Here is a 17,939-nt window from a genome sequence, read left to right on the forward strand (position 1 = left end):
GGTTGGAAGAGTGAGTGGAGAGCAACCTACAGAACAAGAATGTATATGACAGATCATTTGGCTCACATTTTCAAACCAACCCAGCAAATTTCACTTCCAGAATTAAAAAGCCAACCAGAATACAATTCAGTTTTCACATTGGCCAAACGTTTTGATGTAGATGCATGACCAGAAATTCATAAGATGCATAAATTAAGGAAAACTGCAAATAAAAATGGGCATATTATAGGAAATTGCACACAGAAAGGCATAGTTTAGGGGAAAGTGCTTGCAGAAATATGTATTCATAAAAATTGCATTCCAGTTTTCATGCACACAAAATAGCTCAAAAATTCATACAAGTTATTTATTTTATTTATTTATAGCATTTTTATGCTGCCCCCTTCGCAAAAAGCCTCGGGGCGGCTTACAAAGCAAATAAACAAATGTAGAATAGACCTTAAAAATCCGGATACATCTTGGCAAAACTATAAAAACCAATAAATAAAAACAGCAATTAACAGTTAAAATATCGTGTAAATAAAAAGGTCTTGGCTTGGTGCCAAAAAACAAATACTGACAGTGCCAGGCGGACCTCTCTGGGAAGCACATTCCATAGGTGGGGCGCCACCGCAGAGAAGGCCCTCCTCCGGATACTCACCCTCCTAATATCTTTCACGGAGGGCTCCCGGAGAAGGGCTGCTGCCACAGATCTCAGGGGATGGAAGGGCATATATGGACGCAAGTTAGACTAACTCTCCTTTTAAAAAATGTCATGTGGTGTGAAATGGGACAGAATGCACTTGTGCTTGCAAAAATGGAAATGCTATGGAATGCAGAACAGTTATTATGTGTTATCTCTTCTGGAGAAGAACACATTATATAACTTTTGAGAAACAAGTCAAATCTTCCAGGTAATTCACTAACAGAAAGCTCTTTGCTTATCATCTACATCACTCAAATTTTCTTTGATTACCCACTTACCAGTCCTTCAGAGAAGATTTGGAGCAGCTCTGGCTGCAATAGAGGAAAGGTTCTCAATCCGCCAGGAGTGTTCATCCCACTGGCGAAAGAACCTCAGGAATGATGTCCAAGAGGGACAGTCTTCATTTGAAGTTAACCCTCCTTTCTTTTGTTCATCTGATATTTGCCCTTCCATAAGAATGCAACTCAGTACCCATAAGTTCTTGATTTCAAGAAAATACACATTTTGATATTTATGATAGTAAGGGGATGTAAAGAGAATAGAAAGGCAATTATTTATTTTGTACCTTCTATATGATCGTTGACTTGACAGCTAAGCAGCCATTCCCCCACATTCTTTGGCTCCATGAGAGCATCCACAAAGGTAGCCGGGAAGAGGCTGATTGTGTCAACTCGATGTTTCCTTTCCATCAAGACATGCCCGTGGAAATAAACTGAATGGATATCAGCTTCATTACCAATACCAAAAAGATACCATTTCACTTTCTCTTCTGCACACATTGTGAGATTGGGAAGATATCCATACATGTATCCATTAATTGCTTTAAAAAATGACAGCATAGTTAAAACATAATTACCACAGATGCTTACAAACAGCTGAGATCAAGCATGATGTCGTCAAGTAAGCAAAATTGTGCTTCCAAAAAGCCTTAACATTTTAACAAAGCTGTTGCAGAACTCATTTTTGAATTATATTGATGCTCTAGATATCATATGGATGATACTCATCCTACATTTCTTTAGCAACTTCAATTGGCTTACTCAGCATTTCAATAGTTTCTCATTCAACTAATCATCAGGTCTATCATTATCTACTTGTCTTTAAGAGAGAGCATCAAGGAAAACAAAATGACAGTCCAGTCCAGTGTAGGAACACACATGTAAGAGCACAAACATTGTGCAGAAATTTGTGGAGAAATGCAAAATGGTTCAGAAGCAAATATTCCATGTTCAGGGATACTGCATATCCACTGACTCCCCCATGCTATGATGGAATTGTATAATTTGTGAATTTCTGTGCAAGTTATGCAGAACACTTTATGCACACCCACACAAGTTTCTTCTAAGCATGCAACTATTTCTTTTGAAAGACTCACATACAGTGCATTTTGTTGCTCTCTTGGAACTCTTCATTGTCTTTGTCAACTTTGTCAGGTTCAGAACAATGTTCCTCAATATTCTTATCTAAGTACCAACTGAAGTTCTCATCCATCACAGAGAACAACAGGACAAATTCTCGGTCAACATCCTTATCTTTTCCTTCTTGTAGTGTTCCTAAGAGAAAAGGACACATTCCCAGAATTTACCTGCTGCAGTTCTCATCTCCTAGTTATTAGTTCGTAGGTATGCAACAAATATAAGAATGGATCTGGTGCATGTGATGGCCACTGGCTGCTCTTGATCTTCCTGGGCTCCATTTCTTGGTCACATCAGAATATAACGCAAAAATATGGCACAAAGGAAACCCAAAGAAACTCCCATGGGGGAGTCAACATTGCCCCACCCCCCACAAAATGGGTTTCTCTTAAAACTTAAAGTTCAAAAATTTAGAACTCTTTTACAGCTTTTAAAACTAGTTTAAATGTTTAAAATTTCAAAACCTAATAAAATGTAAAACAATTTTAAAACATTTAACTTTAAAATACCATGAACAGTAGAAATAAAATCAGGAAAGAATATATAATAGGAGTGGGGGTTTAGTACAGCTAAAATTCTAAACAAAAATGTTTTAAGAACACACTTAAAACTGAACAAAGGAACCAGACTAACTTCCTCCAGAAAAGAGAGTTCACCACAAGTCCCATTGCATTGTCCTCAGTTCACTGCATCATAGGAGCTGAGGATTTAAAACTAGTCTTTTCCTTGTCATAAGCGTGCTAAGGATGTGTGAGGAATCTGTTTTTGTGGGGAGAATCCACCAAACTCCCTGGGCTCAGCCCACAGACTTTCTCACAGCCCTGATTCTAACTCTCTGGTGAGCACAAGTGTCTGTGCAGGCATCCACTAGGAAGCAAAACCCTCTTCTGTACAAGTGACTTGCAGCTTTTGTTTGTGCTGCATATGCTGCAGAAGAAGGTTGCTGGTTATGCAACTGGAATTCCATGAGTGTTCACAGACTTCCTCTCAGCTCAGCTCATTTCCTAAGTGAGGGCTAAGTGCAAGAAGTCCAACAAAGAGAAGAGAAGAGATCATCACAACCCGAAAGGGAAAATTTGTTAACTGACCATTTGTTAATATCCATGAAGCAGGCAAAAATACATCAGTGCATATTAAAGACTGTATGGATATATTCTTATTAAAATGTGTAATAAACTCTTCTCAAAAGAAACAGCTACTGGAAGTTGTGGCACTCAGTGAAACACATGTTTTTGCCAAAGAAGCTCAGCCTACGTTCCATAGACACAGCAGGTTGGTACCTGTTGTGGTGATCTACTATTAGGCCTTTTCTGTGCCTACAGCAGTTTCCCAAATTCCCATATGTGGCCTTGGCTCCAAAGGGGTTGGGGTTCCTGTGGTAATCAGTTTATTGTCTGGTAAAAACACACTTGCAGATTGCTTCCATTTTTGTGGCTGGATCCAAATTTAGCCATGAGAAACTGAAAGATTTTCCTACCCCCTTGTTCATGGCAGCCCCTCCAAGGTCTCCGAAAATGCAACACAGAGAGTCAAGGTACTCTGCTGGGTGAGTTATGATGTAGACCAGAAGAAGTGACCCCCAAATTCAGACACAGGTGCATTTCATAAGCCCTTCCATCCCATAAAGGCAGAATATGGCTTCTACATAACTTCTGTATTTGTAAATTAAGTAAATATTGTTTTAAAATGCCATAAATCTCTAGTGTTTTCTCCTTTAATGGAAGTCAAATAAACTTGAGTAGGGTCTTCTCATGGCTCAAGCTGATGAGAAGTTCATAATGCATGAGAAACATAATACATGAGAAACGGAAAGTTCGGATCAGATTTCAGCAGCAAAACTCATTCCTTGTGAATGCAGATTACTTTGCCTCCCATTTCTTGGGATAAAAATGGTGACAACAATCTATCACCTTCTATTACCATATCCTTTACCTGTCTTGCAAATAATCAAAGGTCCAATTAGCCCAGAAGCAATATCCTTTGGGGCGTCTATATGTGAGTGATAAATCCTAGTTATACAGTTACTGTCTCCTTCTGCTGGACCATGGTCTTTTGTTGCAGTCCACCTATAAACATGCTGCTCTCCTGGTTGCACAGCATCATCTTTCTTGTGTGAACCTGAGGTCTTGTCAGGATAAAAAGCACCTAGGAAATATAAGAAAGAGCACCCGCAATAGTATAAGGTATAGTGGTTTGTTTTGTTTCACAAACATGGTTGGCTTGTTTTCTGCTTTTTGGGTTCAAGGAAAAGCAAAGGGGGCCTGACCATCCAGAAAACCCTGGACAGAACTCCAGGAGTTAGTCTGTGGCTTGCTGACGGTCTCTGAAACAGGGTGTGGGAGAAACCGCTATAAAATCCATCACCTATTAGCTTCTGTTTTGACTTTCATCATAACCAGGCAAGCAACATGGTGCCCACAACAACATCCATTACATTAGAAATCTCTCTGACCAGAAGGACATGCAGAAGCTTGTATTCACCTGTTTAGCGATAACCCAAATCCATCTTCCAACTTTGTAGTAACTCTAGATACACAGGTGGCTTTATTTTGTCCCGATTATCTTCAAAATGGAAGTGGCCTTGCCTGGCCCTTGATAATATACTAATCCAACTGATTCCAATGTCCACCTGCTATGGGTTGTACCCTTAATGCTTGTAAGCCTCCAAACTCAGAAGCTTATGGGCATCCAGTGCAAAGCTGGTGGTACAGAAGGGGCAATCTTTGCCTCCCTGCATCTCCCACTTGGCATTTCTGCGAGATGGCACTTTGAAGTAGGAGAGAAGGAGGCAGGAGCACCTGGACCCCAATCTCTTTCCCTTGCCGCTGCTCCAGAATGTCCCCTTTACCTCCTCTCCAAAGTCCATTTCCTGACCTCAGAGAGTAACAAGCAGAGTTGTTTCTGCACCAGATGCAGTACAAGGGAAGGCAGATGAGAGTATGGATCCCCAATGCTGAGGTCAGGGCTCTGATTTTGGATCTGCAAATATGAATTATCCTAGTCTCCCCATACACACATACACACCCTGATGCTCTCAGGGTGCTCTCAGGATTGCTCTCTTAAGCTGTCTTGAGACGTTGGGATAAAATGTTTTATTAGATAAAATAAAGATGGGCTAAAAATGTTTTATTAAATTTAAATTAAATTAAATGATCTGCTGTCTACCTTGAAACTTGATGCACTTTTCACAGAGATTACGATTTCTACTGTCTATATACCATTCATGCTGTTTTGTTGAACTGGAAATTATTAATCCAGCTAAACTGTTATGGTCTTGTAAGGAGAGGTTGAGAGAATCTTACCTTCATTTTCTTTTGTATATTTGACACCATGTGGATGAAGAGTGTAGGGTCTAGAAGCAAAATTTTTTAAATGGACAACAATCCTGTCTTCAACCTCTGCTTGAACAATAGGGCCGAGGAAGCCCAGCCAGGAAGGTTTTTCAACCCGGTGGTTGTATGAATTATCTGTGAATTGCATGTATACAGCTTTTTTATATGTGCTTCCTATCCGGTTTGGGCCTTGTTGGAGAAAGACACCAGCATGTCTGTAATATATAAGCATATGAGCCTAAGTTCTTCTTTAAAAAAACACATCTGTTCTTCATACAACAAATGTAATAGGCCCCATGAGAACTATGACTATATATTTCATTGATGCTCTTTTCCTGAAGGCCCCAAAGCAACACAAGAGATTTAGAATGCACAATAATATTAATACATTTGTAATTCTTAGTATTCAATATTAAATGCACAACATTAATGCATTGACAAAGAAATGCATAACAAAGTACAGCAAAATCAAATCCAAAATTTAGCAACAAAATAATAAATAATCTGTTGATTTATTCTGGAGCCAAGGAAAATATAAATATGAAAGAAAAGAGGCCTTGAAAGAAGGCCATCTTCCATTTCTCTGCCAGATGTATCATATGACCACAAGAACTCAGGAACAGGAAGTTCTCTCTTAAAACTGCAATACTCTTTTCTTGCAATGCCTTATTAAACTTCAAAGCACTCTGTAGCCATAGTTTTTATTCAGCCATACTAACCAAAGGGTGGCACATGTGTAGATTGAAGCTTTGCAGAAAAAGCAGTCTGAGCTATGCTAGATAGAAGTAGGAGGTGGGAATGAGAGGGTTGGTACAAAAGAATCCTACTTAGCTTGTCTATCCCATGGAATTAAAGCACTGAATCCCCACTGTTGGGTGTGCCCTTTGGTTACCTGCTGCCTTGTGTGGATTCTAGCTTGCTGGATTAAAGCTTTTGCAAGAGAATCCCATGATTTTGGCTTGAGATGAATAAGAAATCCAGGAGACTTCCCACCATGGTATTGCAACACAGAGAAACCCCTGCTTTTAAATTCACCATTAATTCATGGAGTTAGGCAATGGCAGCAGCTGCTGTCCCAGGTTTCCAAGCTTTGTTCTAATTTTGTTCTCAAGGTCTGTAGCTAAGGAGTAACTTTTGGGGATGAGGAGCCAAAGGGAAAGGAGGAAAATATTTTTCCCAAATCCCTCCTAGGAATGAATCTCAAGGGAAGTTTAAGTTACATGGAGAAAAGGGCAGGCTTGGAGCCTGGCCCTTATCTTGCAGAGAGCTCAGTGCCTCCTGGAAGTCCCCTAGCCTTGCGGTTTGTTGACTGTGCTGTTGCAGCATCTTTGCTTGCCCTCTCTGAGCTCAGGAGCAACGTCAAAAGGGTTTCAGAATGCTTTGCACCTTAAACACTCAGACACTCTGCTTGATAAACAAATGATAAGTTTTATTTAAACAAGAAGCTTTTCTGCAGCTTTCATGCTGTGGCCTTTCTTTCCTCAGGCCAGAAGCACTGGGTGTTTCTCTTAACTACTAGCTGGTTCCTCCCAGGAATCACAAACCTCCCAGGAACTATTTGCATAGTTCCTTCATATTATTAAATCCTTCTTTTTGAGCAATAAAACAAACCAAATGGACTGGAACTTAATACACAAGTTCACATCTGTTACTGTTCTGCTCACTTGGGTTGTGTCTGGGTTCAGCAGTGACATCCCTTTCTTCTGCTCCCCTCTAGATCTAGGTAGCCCCGTGCTGCAGGCTCTTCTTAGGCATTCATCTCCCCTAGACTATCCTTAGGTGTGTGTCTGCTCTGGTCAGCACATGGCAAGGATTCCCTGCTTGTTTCATCTTGCAGTTCATTCAGATTCATGATATCACCTGTTTCTTCTGTTGTGTTCTTTGTCCATGTTACTTGTTCTTTGAGATCTCACCAGCAGTAGCACTTTGGAAGGGCCATCATAGTTCCCTATCTTCTCCTTTTCCTTTTTCTTTTTTTGGTGCTTCAAAAATGTGCAATCGGTGTTGTAATATTTTTTGTAGTTGGTCTTTTGCAAATGCACAGTTAAGTCTAGTTAATATTAGTATTGACATTAGGGGATTGCCTATTGGCTAATTTGCACACAGTTGCAAAAGACTGGGGGAGAAACAACAGTAAGAGAAAGGAGGGATCTGGTAGCCCAAGTCAGAACAACCAAAAATGTGGGGAGGGATAGTCCAAGGAGTAAGTGCACTAAAATGGGGCCACATGAAATAATCTCCTTGGCAATGCAATCCTCTTGGACATTGGCACTGCTCAATGCCCTCCACTGTCCAGCACTTTCTAAACCCTTTGGCTCCTCCAGAAAAGGCAGATATTATTTCCTTTTTGCAGTTCCTTTTCAGAGCTGTTACTGCTGAAATTACAGGGGTTCCACTGACAGATTTTTAAAAATTATACCCTGAGAATGCAGCTGCCTGGGGTATAGTGAATGGGGCCCCAGCTGTAAGTACTGCTGATGTGGGTGACATATTTTCTGTGTCCCATTCTACCATACTCAGATGGGTTTGTCTGTTTGTTTATTTGTACAAGTATTTGCACACATGAGTGGACTTTTGCACAAAATTTTGGAAAACTGGAAGGGAAATGTATGCACATTTAATGTCTGGAAAGTAACTGGAGGGGAACTTTGTGTACTTGCAGGAACAAAGCAATGAATGCAGATGCACAAATTTCCCCTCTTTGTTGTTCCTGTTGTTCAGCTGTTCAGTCATGTCAGATTTAAGCGATCCTATGGGCCACATCTCACCACACTTTCTGATCCCATGCCAGCTCTTTCAGCTGAACTATGCTCTGGCCCAGATCCTCTTTGATGGAGTCTAACCACCTTGCCCTTTGCCAACCTGGTTTTCTCTTGCCTCCGAGCATTCCAAGCATTATATCTTTTTCTAATGAGCTTGATCACATAATGTGGCCAAAATACGTGGGTCTCAGCTTTGTTATCTTGTTGACCAGGGATGCATCTGATTTAAAATGCTCTAGCACCTGCGTTCTTGACTTCCGCCATCCATGGAATGCACAGGAACCACAGGTTGAATGAGTCAATTTTCCTTTCAGCAATTACATTTGTGTACTTGTTGCCACCACTTTCTTTCCAATATTTGGATCTGAGTACATTTCCATGTTGCTTTTTTTAAACCATCATGGAACTGCAGGAACTGTATCAGCAACTGCTCCAAAAAGAGTCGTGCAAAGCTAGAGGAGTTAGTATCTTCCACTTTGGGCACAGCTGGAAAGTTAGGGAAATATTGAAAAGGTAGAGGACACTGAAAAGTGTCAGTTCAGCACTTGAAACTGGGAGAATCCCATCATCAAAGGGAGATATTGTGTTCTCACAACATCATTTTTGGTGAACTTGCTCTTTTGGCTCTTCCACACAAAAATTTTTGGGCTTCTGACTCAATACCAGGTCCCTCCTTTCTCTAACTGTCATTTCTCCCCCAGTCTTTTGTACTTTTATCACTTGTTTTTATGGATTGTGTAAACTGCCCAGAGAGCTTCAGCTGTGGGGTGGTATAGAAATGAAAACAACTGTGTGCAAATTAGCCAATAGGAAATCTCATGATGTTGATACTAGTGTCAGTTAGACTTAAGTGTACATTTCCAAAGACCAATAATAGCAACAACAAAACAAAAATTACAACCCCAACTGCATATTTTTGAAGCATTGAAAAGAGAGGAGAGGGGAGAGGAGAGGAGGGGAGGGGAGGAGACATGTGATGGTCCTTCCAAAGTGCCATTTAGACACTGTGGAAAGGCAGTCACTGGTGAGATCTCAGAAAGTGAGTAACATGGACTTTTTCACCACTCTTGCCAAGCAGCTGTGTCACCAATCATGGAAATCCATGATGGTCCCCCAAGTTTGGAAATCCATGATGATGGAAATCCCCTAATCATGGGAATCTATGATGGTTCTCCAATAGACAAGTCCTCTATTTGAAGAAAAGAACCACAAAGAAGGGACATCAGGAGTGGTTGGAGCTGATGTGAAGATCAGCAAGTACACTGTTTACAGTTTTTTATATTTTTATATTTATATCCTGCCATTTTTCCTTTCAAGGAATTTAAGGTAGCTCACATAATTCTCCTTCTTCTCTCAATCTTATCCTCACAACAACAGTCCTGTAAGGTAGGTTGGGCTGAGAGTCTAAGACTGACCCAAAGTCACCCAGAGAGCTCTATGGCTGAGGACTAGAACCCAGATTTCCTGAGTCCCGTCTCATAATGTTAACCACTCCACCACACTGGCTCTTATAGTTATTTCTAAATTTGTACCTATATGTATAAATTTGCATATGCATCTTGGCATCTCCTTGTGCTCTCTTTTTAGTGATGCATTTCCTCTTTTTTAATGTGCAGGTGGCTACTGTAACCTGACCTTCTCCTTCAATCTACTTTATACTTCTGTACTCTGCCAAATAGCCTGCAGAGCTTAACCCCTTCCTAAGACTAATAACCTCGGCCCCTATCCTGCAAGACTCCAGACTGTTATTCTTCCAGGCTTTATCACTCAGTTTTCAAGCCTGCTTTATCTCAGGGACTGGATTTCAGGAGACCTGGCAAAACTAGCTGGCACGGCTCTTAGACTCACAGCTATTTGCTTCTAAGCTCTGATCAGTTTGGATAACTGCACAATTTCAAAGCTGTTGCAAAAGGTCACTTGCGAGCTTGTTTTCAGGAAGCTCTGCAACCACAAATTAAATTGGAGGTACATATTGTTATGCCTCTTCTTGGGACTGTCTAAATTATTCAGAGTTAATTGTAAGGCTTCCTGTTGACGGAGGCATTGTGTCCTTTTCCTTCTTGTTCCCCACAAGGCTAATAGCTTGCATAAAATCACTGTTTCATTGCTAAGATTCCCAAGGTCTGCAAAAGTTTAAACTGAGGTTACAAGGGAAATATCAAGCATTAGAGGTTAAAGCCTTTCTTCACTGGACTGCCACTGCATTCACTGAATGTCACTTAGAAGAAATATGATGTTCCTCCTCTCTGATTTGTCAGAAAGCAAATAGAACAGCCGGTCCAAAGGGGCCTGCAGGTCTGGTGGCTTCTTTTGCCACTGCTCACCCGCTCCTTAACTTTCCTCTTCAGATATGCAGTGCATCTATTGTTATTGTAAGCCAGCCAGGTATTTGTGCCTTCATGTTCTTTGGATTTCTTTTTCTTCCTTGCCTGCTTGGAAAATAAGGGTGATGTGCACAAAGCCTTGGTTGTGCAAGTGGATGGCCTAATGCCAGGGTCTCCATTATCGGTTTTAAATTCTAAAGCAGCTCTTGTCATTGTGTCAACTAATGTGCTGTTGTCCTGGGGCACTTTGATGCGTTCCACCTGAGGTGAACCTGGAGGAAATATCTACACCTTGTTGATGTTCTGCTTCTGAGTCTTGTTTATTCAACGCTTTCTGGAATGCAGCAGCAATGACCTCATCTTCACTTCTTGTAAGACCTCTTCTCATCCTCAAGAAGGATCTACACCGGTCTTATGATGATTCACACAACCAGCTTAAGGGATCTGGATTTAGAATGACTGCTTATCAATTGTCAAAAAGGAGGGGGGCATATTTGTATAAAAATTGCCATGTGCTAATTTTTATGCAAAATTATGCACCCAATCAGAATTTAAATAGCAATGTAGTACATCTTGCCATAGTTACAAAGGACAGTGATGAAGGGACCTGTATGCCAGCTTCATCAGTCTGCTGTCCTAGCGATGGAAAACTATTCTTATGTGGCTTTTAAAAAACCTTTAAAACTGGAATTGGACAGGACTGCCCTTCAAACAGAGGACATCTTCAGAGAGAGTTCTCAGGCAGTTTTTCTCACAGAGGACTCTAAAACAGGACACATGTCCAGCCTATTTAGGTTGCAGGCAAACATGATTCAAGATGTGGTAGTCCATTGTGAGGTTTGCCCTGGGTCCTGGAGCTATCCTAACCACCCTCCAGCTATCCTAAAAGAGGAGAGATCTACCTTGAGGGCTGCCTCTGTTCTCATTTCAAGAAGAAACCCACCATTTTTCCTATCTGCTGAGTGCCAAAGAAAGGAAAACCCAGTGCTTCTTTCTAGGATCTCAACCTGGCCAGCGCTGTAGCAAGGAAAGGACCCATGGGGTCCTATCCCCATACTTAAAACATTTTAGGTCTTTTCCTAAATTTTCAGTATTCATTTCTTAAGAAGTCACTTAACCCCTTTTCTGTGTTGAGATATGGGTCATATTCCACCCAGTTGCTCAACAGAAAATAGTACGATTAAATACATTCCATAATCCCAAAAAGCTTAAGGTAACTATATTTAGCCAGTGTGGCATAACGGTTAGTGTGCTGGACTGGGACTCAGGAGACCTGGGTTCTAGTCCCCTCTCAGCCATGAAGCTCAAGGAGTGACTTTGGATCAGGCACAGATTCTCAGAGCCCTAAGCTACCTCACAAGGTTGTTGTGGTGAAGATAAAATGGAAAGAATATTGTAAGCTGACTTAGGCTTCTTGCAAATGTGGTATAAATATAATGTTAACATCTTTCTGTTGTAGCTACTTCCCACCAGCACAAGCCACCTGACCACAACATTCCTGGGCTGAACTGGTTTTAGGTGTGAATTTAAGCAGCAGAAATCAATTATTTTTCCCCAGTGGATCAACCTTTTCCTTAAGTATAATCTGTTTTAAAATTCAAAGGTCTTCTTTACCTTTAATAGTGCTGTATAATATCAACATTTCGGTAGGCATCACTTGTCTTACAAGCCTGAGAAAAGCTGAATCTGCTGAAATATTCTTTTCTGCATGGCTGTAACAGGTACTGCAGTTGTATACTACTTTGCACTGGATCATTACAAACCACAGATTGATTGAACCCCATTCAAATCAAAGGTAAAAACTTATTTTCAATGCAATTAATGTAAAATGTATATCACTTACTCATCTTCTGAAAAGGGCTTCCCAGATATGATGTTCTTTGTCCCAGGTGCATAATTCCAATCAATTTCTACAATCCCAAAGTAGTATTCTCTAGTTACTGCATAGGCTTGTGAGCAGAAAAATGCCAGCAAGTTGCTTAATAGGAACAGCTTCATTTTCTGGCCCTTATTGGTACAGCGGATTAATGAATGAGCATGTTCATTTTATAAGATCAGGTTCTCCCCCTTTGCTTGCCTTTGCTTAGTTCAATAGAGCGAAAGGTTGCACAATGTCTGTTAGAATAAACACGGCCAAATTTGATGCCAGTAACTTAGGCAGCCAATGGCTTATTCTAACCCCACGTTTGAGAAACTTTCCCAATCAAAAGGATGAAAGGGCCCCTGCTCTGGTGAAAGCCTTTGGGTTCTTTCCCAATGCAAAGGCAATGTCCATTTGTTCCTTGCACTAAGTACAATAAAATTTTCTGCATTTCACAACATGGCAGCTTTTCCATTTTGTTTTCAGGCTAAAAGACACACAGACACAACTGCCTTTCAGTCAATTATAGATTATTATTAATATTGTAAAATTTCAACAGAAATACTAATTTCCTTCTTTACCCAAAATATAAAAGTTTTTTTTAACGTAATTTGTTCTACATTCCCGTTTGTTTGGCATTCATCATTTCTTAACCAGTTAATTACATGAAACTAGATTAAGGATGTCCAACCCCTCTCAACCTGAAAGCTGAATTCAATTTTGGAGAAGTTCTTGAGTGCTACATTCCAGGAATGAGTGGTCCCAAAGGCAAAAGGGGCAGGTCAAGCATACTCCTAGTGGCCTGTGATTCAGAGTTTTTCTACATACAAGGCATTTACTTGTACTCATGATTCTTCACAGTAGTTTGTGGTGCTTTACATGGCATCTTCTGCCTCCCATGATTATCAAGCATTTTCATCTCTTTTTTTGATCAAGGAAAGTCTGGTATTATATAACAATTGTGCTATAAGAAGTTTGTATACTTTTGCAGTTTTGCTTTACTGCTCACTACCTTGTGCTTGTGTAAGAGAACATAAGAAAGAAAGAAAGAAAGAAAGAAAGAAAGAAAGAAAGAAAGAAAGAAAGAAAGAAAGAAAGAAAGAAAGAAAATAGAGAGTGATTTTAATCCTGCAAAGAATCCTGAATGCCTTGGAAAAGTGACAAATGAAAAGTTTCATGTAGCAAAGCCCTACATCTTCAGAGAGGCTTTACTTCAAGATTTCTGGGATTAGAAAAAAAAGTTATACCAAAAACAGGAAATCACAATTGGAAATCATGGAACAGAGGCATAGCTATCTGGCCCTAGGAGCCCTCTAGGGTCAGATAGAGGGTTCAATTAAGACACCAGGTTAGCCAGATGTGGTCATGAGCATAAGATTCAACTTGCCTGTGTGGAATAATGATGAGATATTCCACACTCACCATTACTCTGAGAATTGTATGCAGTTTTAAGATGAAATCCAGTCTTTACACCCATCAAGATGACTGTTAAAATGACTTTTTGAAAGATTGATATAGTGATGAATAGAAAGTTCTCTTTGGATATATGGGTATTTTTATTATTCCTGTCAGGTTAGCAAATGCTGGGAGCTGACTGGGAAATGATGGGTAGAACTTTTTCTGCCTAAACATGGAATTGTTTCTTAAAGATAAGTTTAGCTGGGCAGGCTCTAGTCTGAGCTATTCTTCCTGATGGCTCTATTCAGCTACATATACCAGTTGCTACAGAGATTGTGGGAATGTTCCCATCAGTAGCTAGTTGGCCAGTGTGCAAACAAAATGGTGGACTAGATGGACCCTTGGTCCATGGGAACAGATACAGAGAAGCATTAGTATGCCTCCCATCTTAGCTTCTCCTCCTCTCTCCTCATCCACTTTCCAATCTTCCTGTCCTTTTCCATAGCCATTCCTCTCACCTCTAAAGGAAAAGCCACTGTAGAAATTTCTGTAGCAGCTGACAAATGGGAAAATCTATAATGGGATCTCTTCCTCCACGTACCTGCAACTTTCTAAGAGCATGGAGGTAATCTGCAGCATCCTATTACCCCTGTCAAAAGATCATAACATTGATCTGCTTGATCAATCTTCATCTGCTTGATCTCTCTCTCTCTCTCTCTGTATCTGTAAATACTTGCAGACCATCTTGAACTTTATACTATGTTCATTCAAATAAAAATCTTCATTCTTTGTTTTATAGTTGACCATAATATTTTAGCCTGACCTGTTTTTTTAATTGTCTTTATTAGCATTATTAATGCTCATAACATTCTTTAGAATAACAATGTGACCTTTCTCTTTCAGTAACTTGACATTTCCTTGCACTTAATTGGCTTGCTAACCCTTGACATCTATTCTCCTAGCTTGGATAGATCCTTTTGGATCGGCTCATAATCCCTTTTGTTAATTACCCTAAATAGCTTGGTATCTTTCACAAACCTGGCCACTTCACTGCTTACTCCTAATTCCAGATCATTGATGAATAGGTCAAAAAGCCTTGGTCCTAATACAGAATCGTGTGGGACCCCAGTGGTTACATGCCACCATTTGAAGAAATTGACATTTATTTCCACCCTCTGTCTTCTATTCTTTGACCATTCTTGATCCATAAGAGGACTGCCCCCTTTAGTCCATGACTGCTAAGAATTGCAGGAGCCCTTGGTGGGGAACTTTGTCAAAAGCCAAGTAAACAATGCCGATTGGATTGCCCCTGTCTACATGCTTACTGAAACTCTCAAAACATTCTAATTGGTTGGTGATATAGGACTTACCCTTGCAGAAGCCATGTTGATTATTTTTCAGCAGGGCTTTTCCTTCTAGGTACTTACAGATTATATTTTCAACAACACTTTCAAGCAAATTATCCAGAACAGATGTTAAGCTATCTCGCCTGTAATTCCCCAGATTCTCCCTACATCCCTTTTTAAACTTGGTGTTACACTGGTCATTCTACAATCCTCTGGTACAGAGGCTAATCTTAGGGGCATATTAAATATTTTTGTAAGGAGGTCAGTAATTTCATATTTGAGTTCTTTAAGAACTCTGGGATGGGTACTATCTAGGCTGGGTGATTTGCTGACTTCATTTTGTCAAAAAGGTTGATGCCTTCTTTTGTCCCTACTATTTGCTTTAATTTCTCTGTCTCCCTCCAGAATATACGAGCTCAGGAAATATATATGAGATCAGGAAAAGGTATCTGTTGTGAAGACAGATGAAAAGAATTCATTCTGCTTTTCCGCAATCTCTCTGTCTTCCATTAGTGCTCCTTTAATTCCATTATCATCCAACAGTCCAGCTGTCTCTCTGATTCTTTTCTTTCTTTTGATATATTTAAAGAATTTGTTATTGTTGACCTTGAGGTTGTTAACAAAGACAGTGTTTCTCTAATTGTCTGCTTGCTTCTCCCTTGTGCAAACTTGTGTTCTCTTTTGTTTTCTTGATTGGGCAGCATTTCCATTTCTCAGAGAAGCTTTGTTCTCTCTTCTAGCTTCCTTGACCTCTTGGAATTTGTGCTGTTTCCTCAGTTGTGGTATGCACGATTTCTGTGCCTCTATTATAGTGGTTATGAGTAATCTCCAAGCGTTTCGGGGATTTAACCCTGTTGACTCTTCTGTTCAGCTTCTTTTTTACCAGTTCACCCATTGTTTGACTCAAATGCAACTGTGTTCAATCTCTTTAGCAATCATCTGCCCAACTGTATAGAAGTAAAACCAGCTTCTAACCTTAAAAAATTCACTCCATCTTCTACTGTTTTTACTATTATAGGACTGTATTCAATAGGCAGAAGCAGCTCCTCCCACCAAAGCCACGGTGCAAGCAGCCCCTCCTGCTGATTCTGTTGTGCAAAGGTAACGTACTGCTCGCACAGGGGAGATTTAATGCTTGTACAGGACTCCCCAGAATAAGTGGAAACACCAGCCTGCAAAGTTCCCTGTGTGAGCTCCACCCACCTGCCTTGTTTTCACTAGCTTCCAGTTGCTCCTGGAAGTGCTAAATCTCCATCGCACAAGCAGTGGCTCTGACTTGGGGAATGAAATGAATGGGAATGCATTAGCAGCCGTTGCATGTTGGCCATAGAATTAGCAATGGTAGCTTATGATAAATTGGAAAGACAATGCCAAATTGTACTGTATAATATCATTTCTCAGTGTATCTGTTAAGAATGGAAGTTTACTATTTTTGTAAAATAAAAGATTATCAGTTAGGAAAAATCTGTCTTTAGCCGTTCATTCCAGGGTATGAGTTTTAGGACAATGCAGGATCAAAGTAGTAGAAATAATTACAACTGTTTGGTTTTTTTTAACAAAATGCCCTCCTTCTTGCTTTGTCACAGGTAACTGTGCATGCAGGAGCTGCTGTAGGACTGAGGAGGACTCTGCCAAGGTGCCATCTGGTGCCCCCCATCTCCATTAGTGGGCTGATGTTTATCCAGGGTGGTTGCTCAGAGATTTATCTGAGTTGCTAATGTTAAGTTGTCCTCATAAAAATTATAGTCCTGGAATACAGAAATCTTTGCCTCCCTTACTTCACACACCCTTTCCCACCAAATCTGCAGGGTTTTTCCAGATTTTTCCAGACTCAGGTCCTTTCTGGGGTGGGGGTTGAGACTAACCCCAGGATATGTGAATATCTTATCCCCACAACAACAACCCAGTGGGGTAGGTTGGGCTAAGAGTCTGTGGCTGGCTCAAAGTCACCCATTAAGTGGGGACTCCATGGTTAAGCGGGGACTGGAATCTAGATTGCTAGAGTCCCAGTCCCAGTCTCTTAATCACTGCATCCCAATGGCTCGCATGGTCATCCCACTGTTACCAATTGCTCCCTTGGCTGACAGAGATCCATTTGGCAAGACAGCAGTGCTATTTTCCACTTCTCCTGTTCACCGCCATCATTGTCAGGGCCAGGACAAGAGGCAGGTGAAGCAGCGGGCAGCATTGGCAAAAAGGAGAAGCAGCACCAGGGGGTTCTTACTGGGAATTCAAGCAGGTGCCAGGCCATGCATATAGCTGATGCCCACCCTCTCCATAAAACGAATGTTCCCGACTTGTATGTGGCCAGCATTACAGACCAATGGCCCATCTGCTCCAGAATCTCATTAGCCACTGGGACATCCTCATTGTGAAGGAAAATGCAACCTTTCAGGGACCCCTTTCATTTTGAAAAAGGCACAATGGAGGGACATATTTATGCACGGTGCTGAGAAAATAGATCAAGATAAAAACTTCTCTCTTTCTCGTATTACTAGAGCTCATTTTTTTTCCCATTAAATGGATTGCTAAAGGAAGTGATTCTTCACATAGCATGAACTTTATGGGATTTGCTGCCACAGGATGTGGTGGTGATAACCATCTGTATGGCTTTTAAAGGGGATTCGGCACTTTCATGAGACCAAGGCTGCTGTATTACAGACACTATGAGATATGCCATGTTGGTGAACAAATCCAGCCTCCTGCTGCTAGGAAAGACCAGACATCCCCCCTCTTTTCCTCGGAATGCACCAACAGTTGCTTTTGCTCAAGGTGATGAGTGTGGTACAACTATTTTAACATAGCACTAAAAGCAA

The 17,939-nt window shown here is 40.7% G+C and overlaps 1 protein-coding gene across 1 annotated transcript in view; it reads right to left on the reverse strand.

Moving 5' to 3' along the window:
- The window catches only part of LOC123024797 (ceruloplasmin), a 33,465-nt gene extending 20,856 nt beyond the window's left edge, over window positions 1-12,609 (reverse strand). The window contains exons 1-5 of the mRNA XM_044432955.1: window positions 12,362-12,609; window positions 5,403-5,647; window positions 4,033-4,245; window positions 2,065-2,238; window positions 1,251-1,505 (exon numbers count right to left, since the gene is read on the reverse strand). Of these exons, the coding sequence (XP_044288890.1) occupies window positions 1,251-1,505; window positions 2,065-2,238; window positions 4,033-4,245; window positions 5,403-5,647; window positions 12,362-12,516 (1,042 nt within the window). The 5' untranslated portion in view covers window positions 12,517-12,609. The remainder of the gene's footprint in view (window positions 1-1,250; window positions 1,506-2,064; window positions 2,239-4,032; window positions 4,246-5,402; window positions 5,648-12,361) is intronic.
- Between the last annotated feature and the right edge of the window lie 5,330 nt (window positions 12,610-17,939).

The sequence above is a fragment of the Varanus komodoensis genome, unplaced genomic scaffold (assembly GCF_004798865.1).
Source record: "Varanus komodoensis strain SLA01 unplaced genomic scaffold, ASM479886v1 scaffold25, whole genome shotgun sequence".
Taxonomy (NCBI): domain Eukaryota; kingdom Metazoa; phylum Chordata; class Lepidosauria; order Squamata; family Varanidae; genus Varanus; species Varanus komodoensis.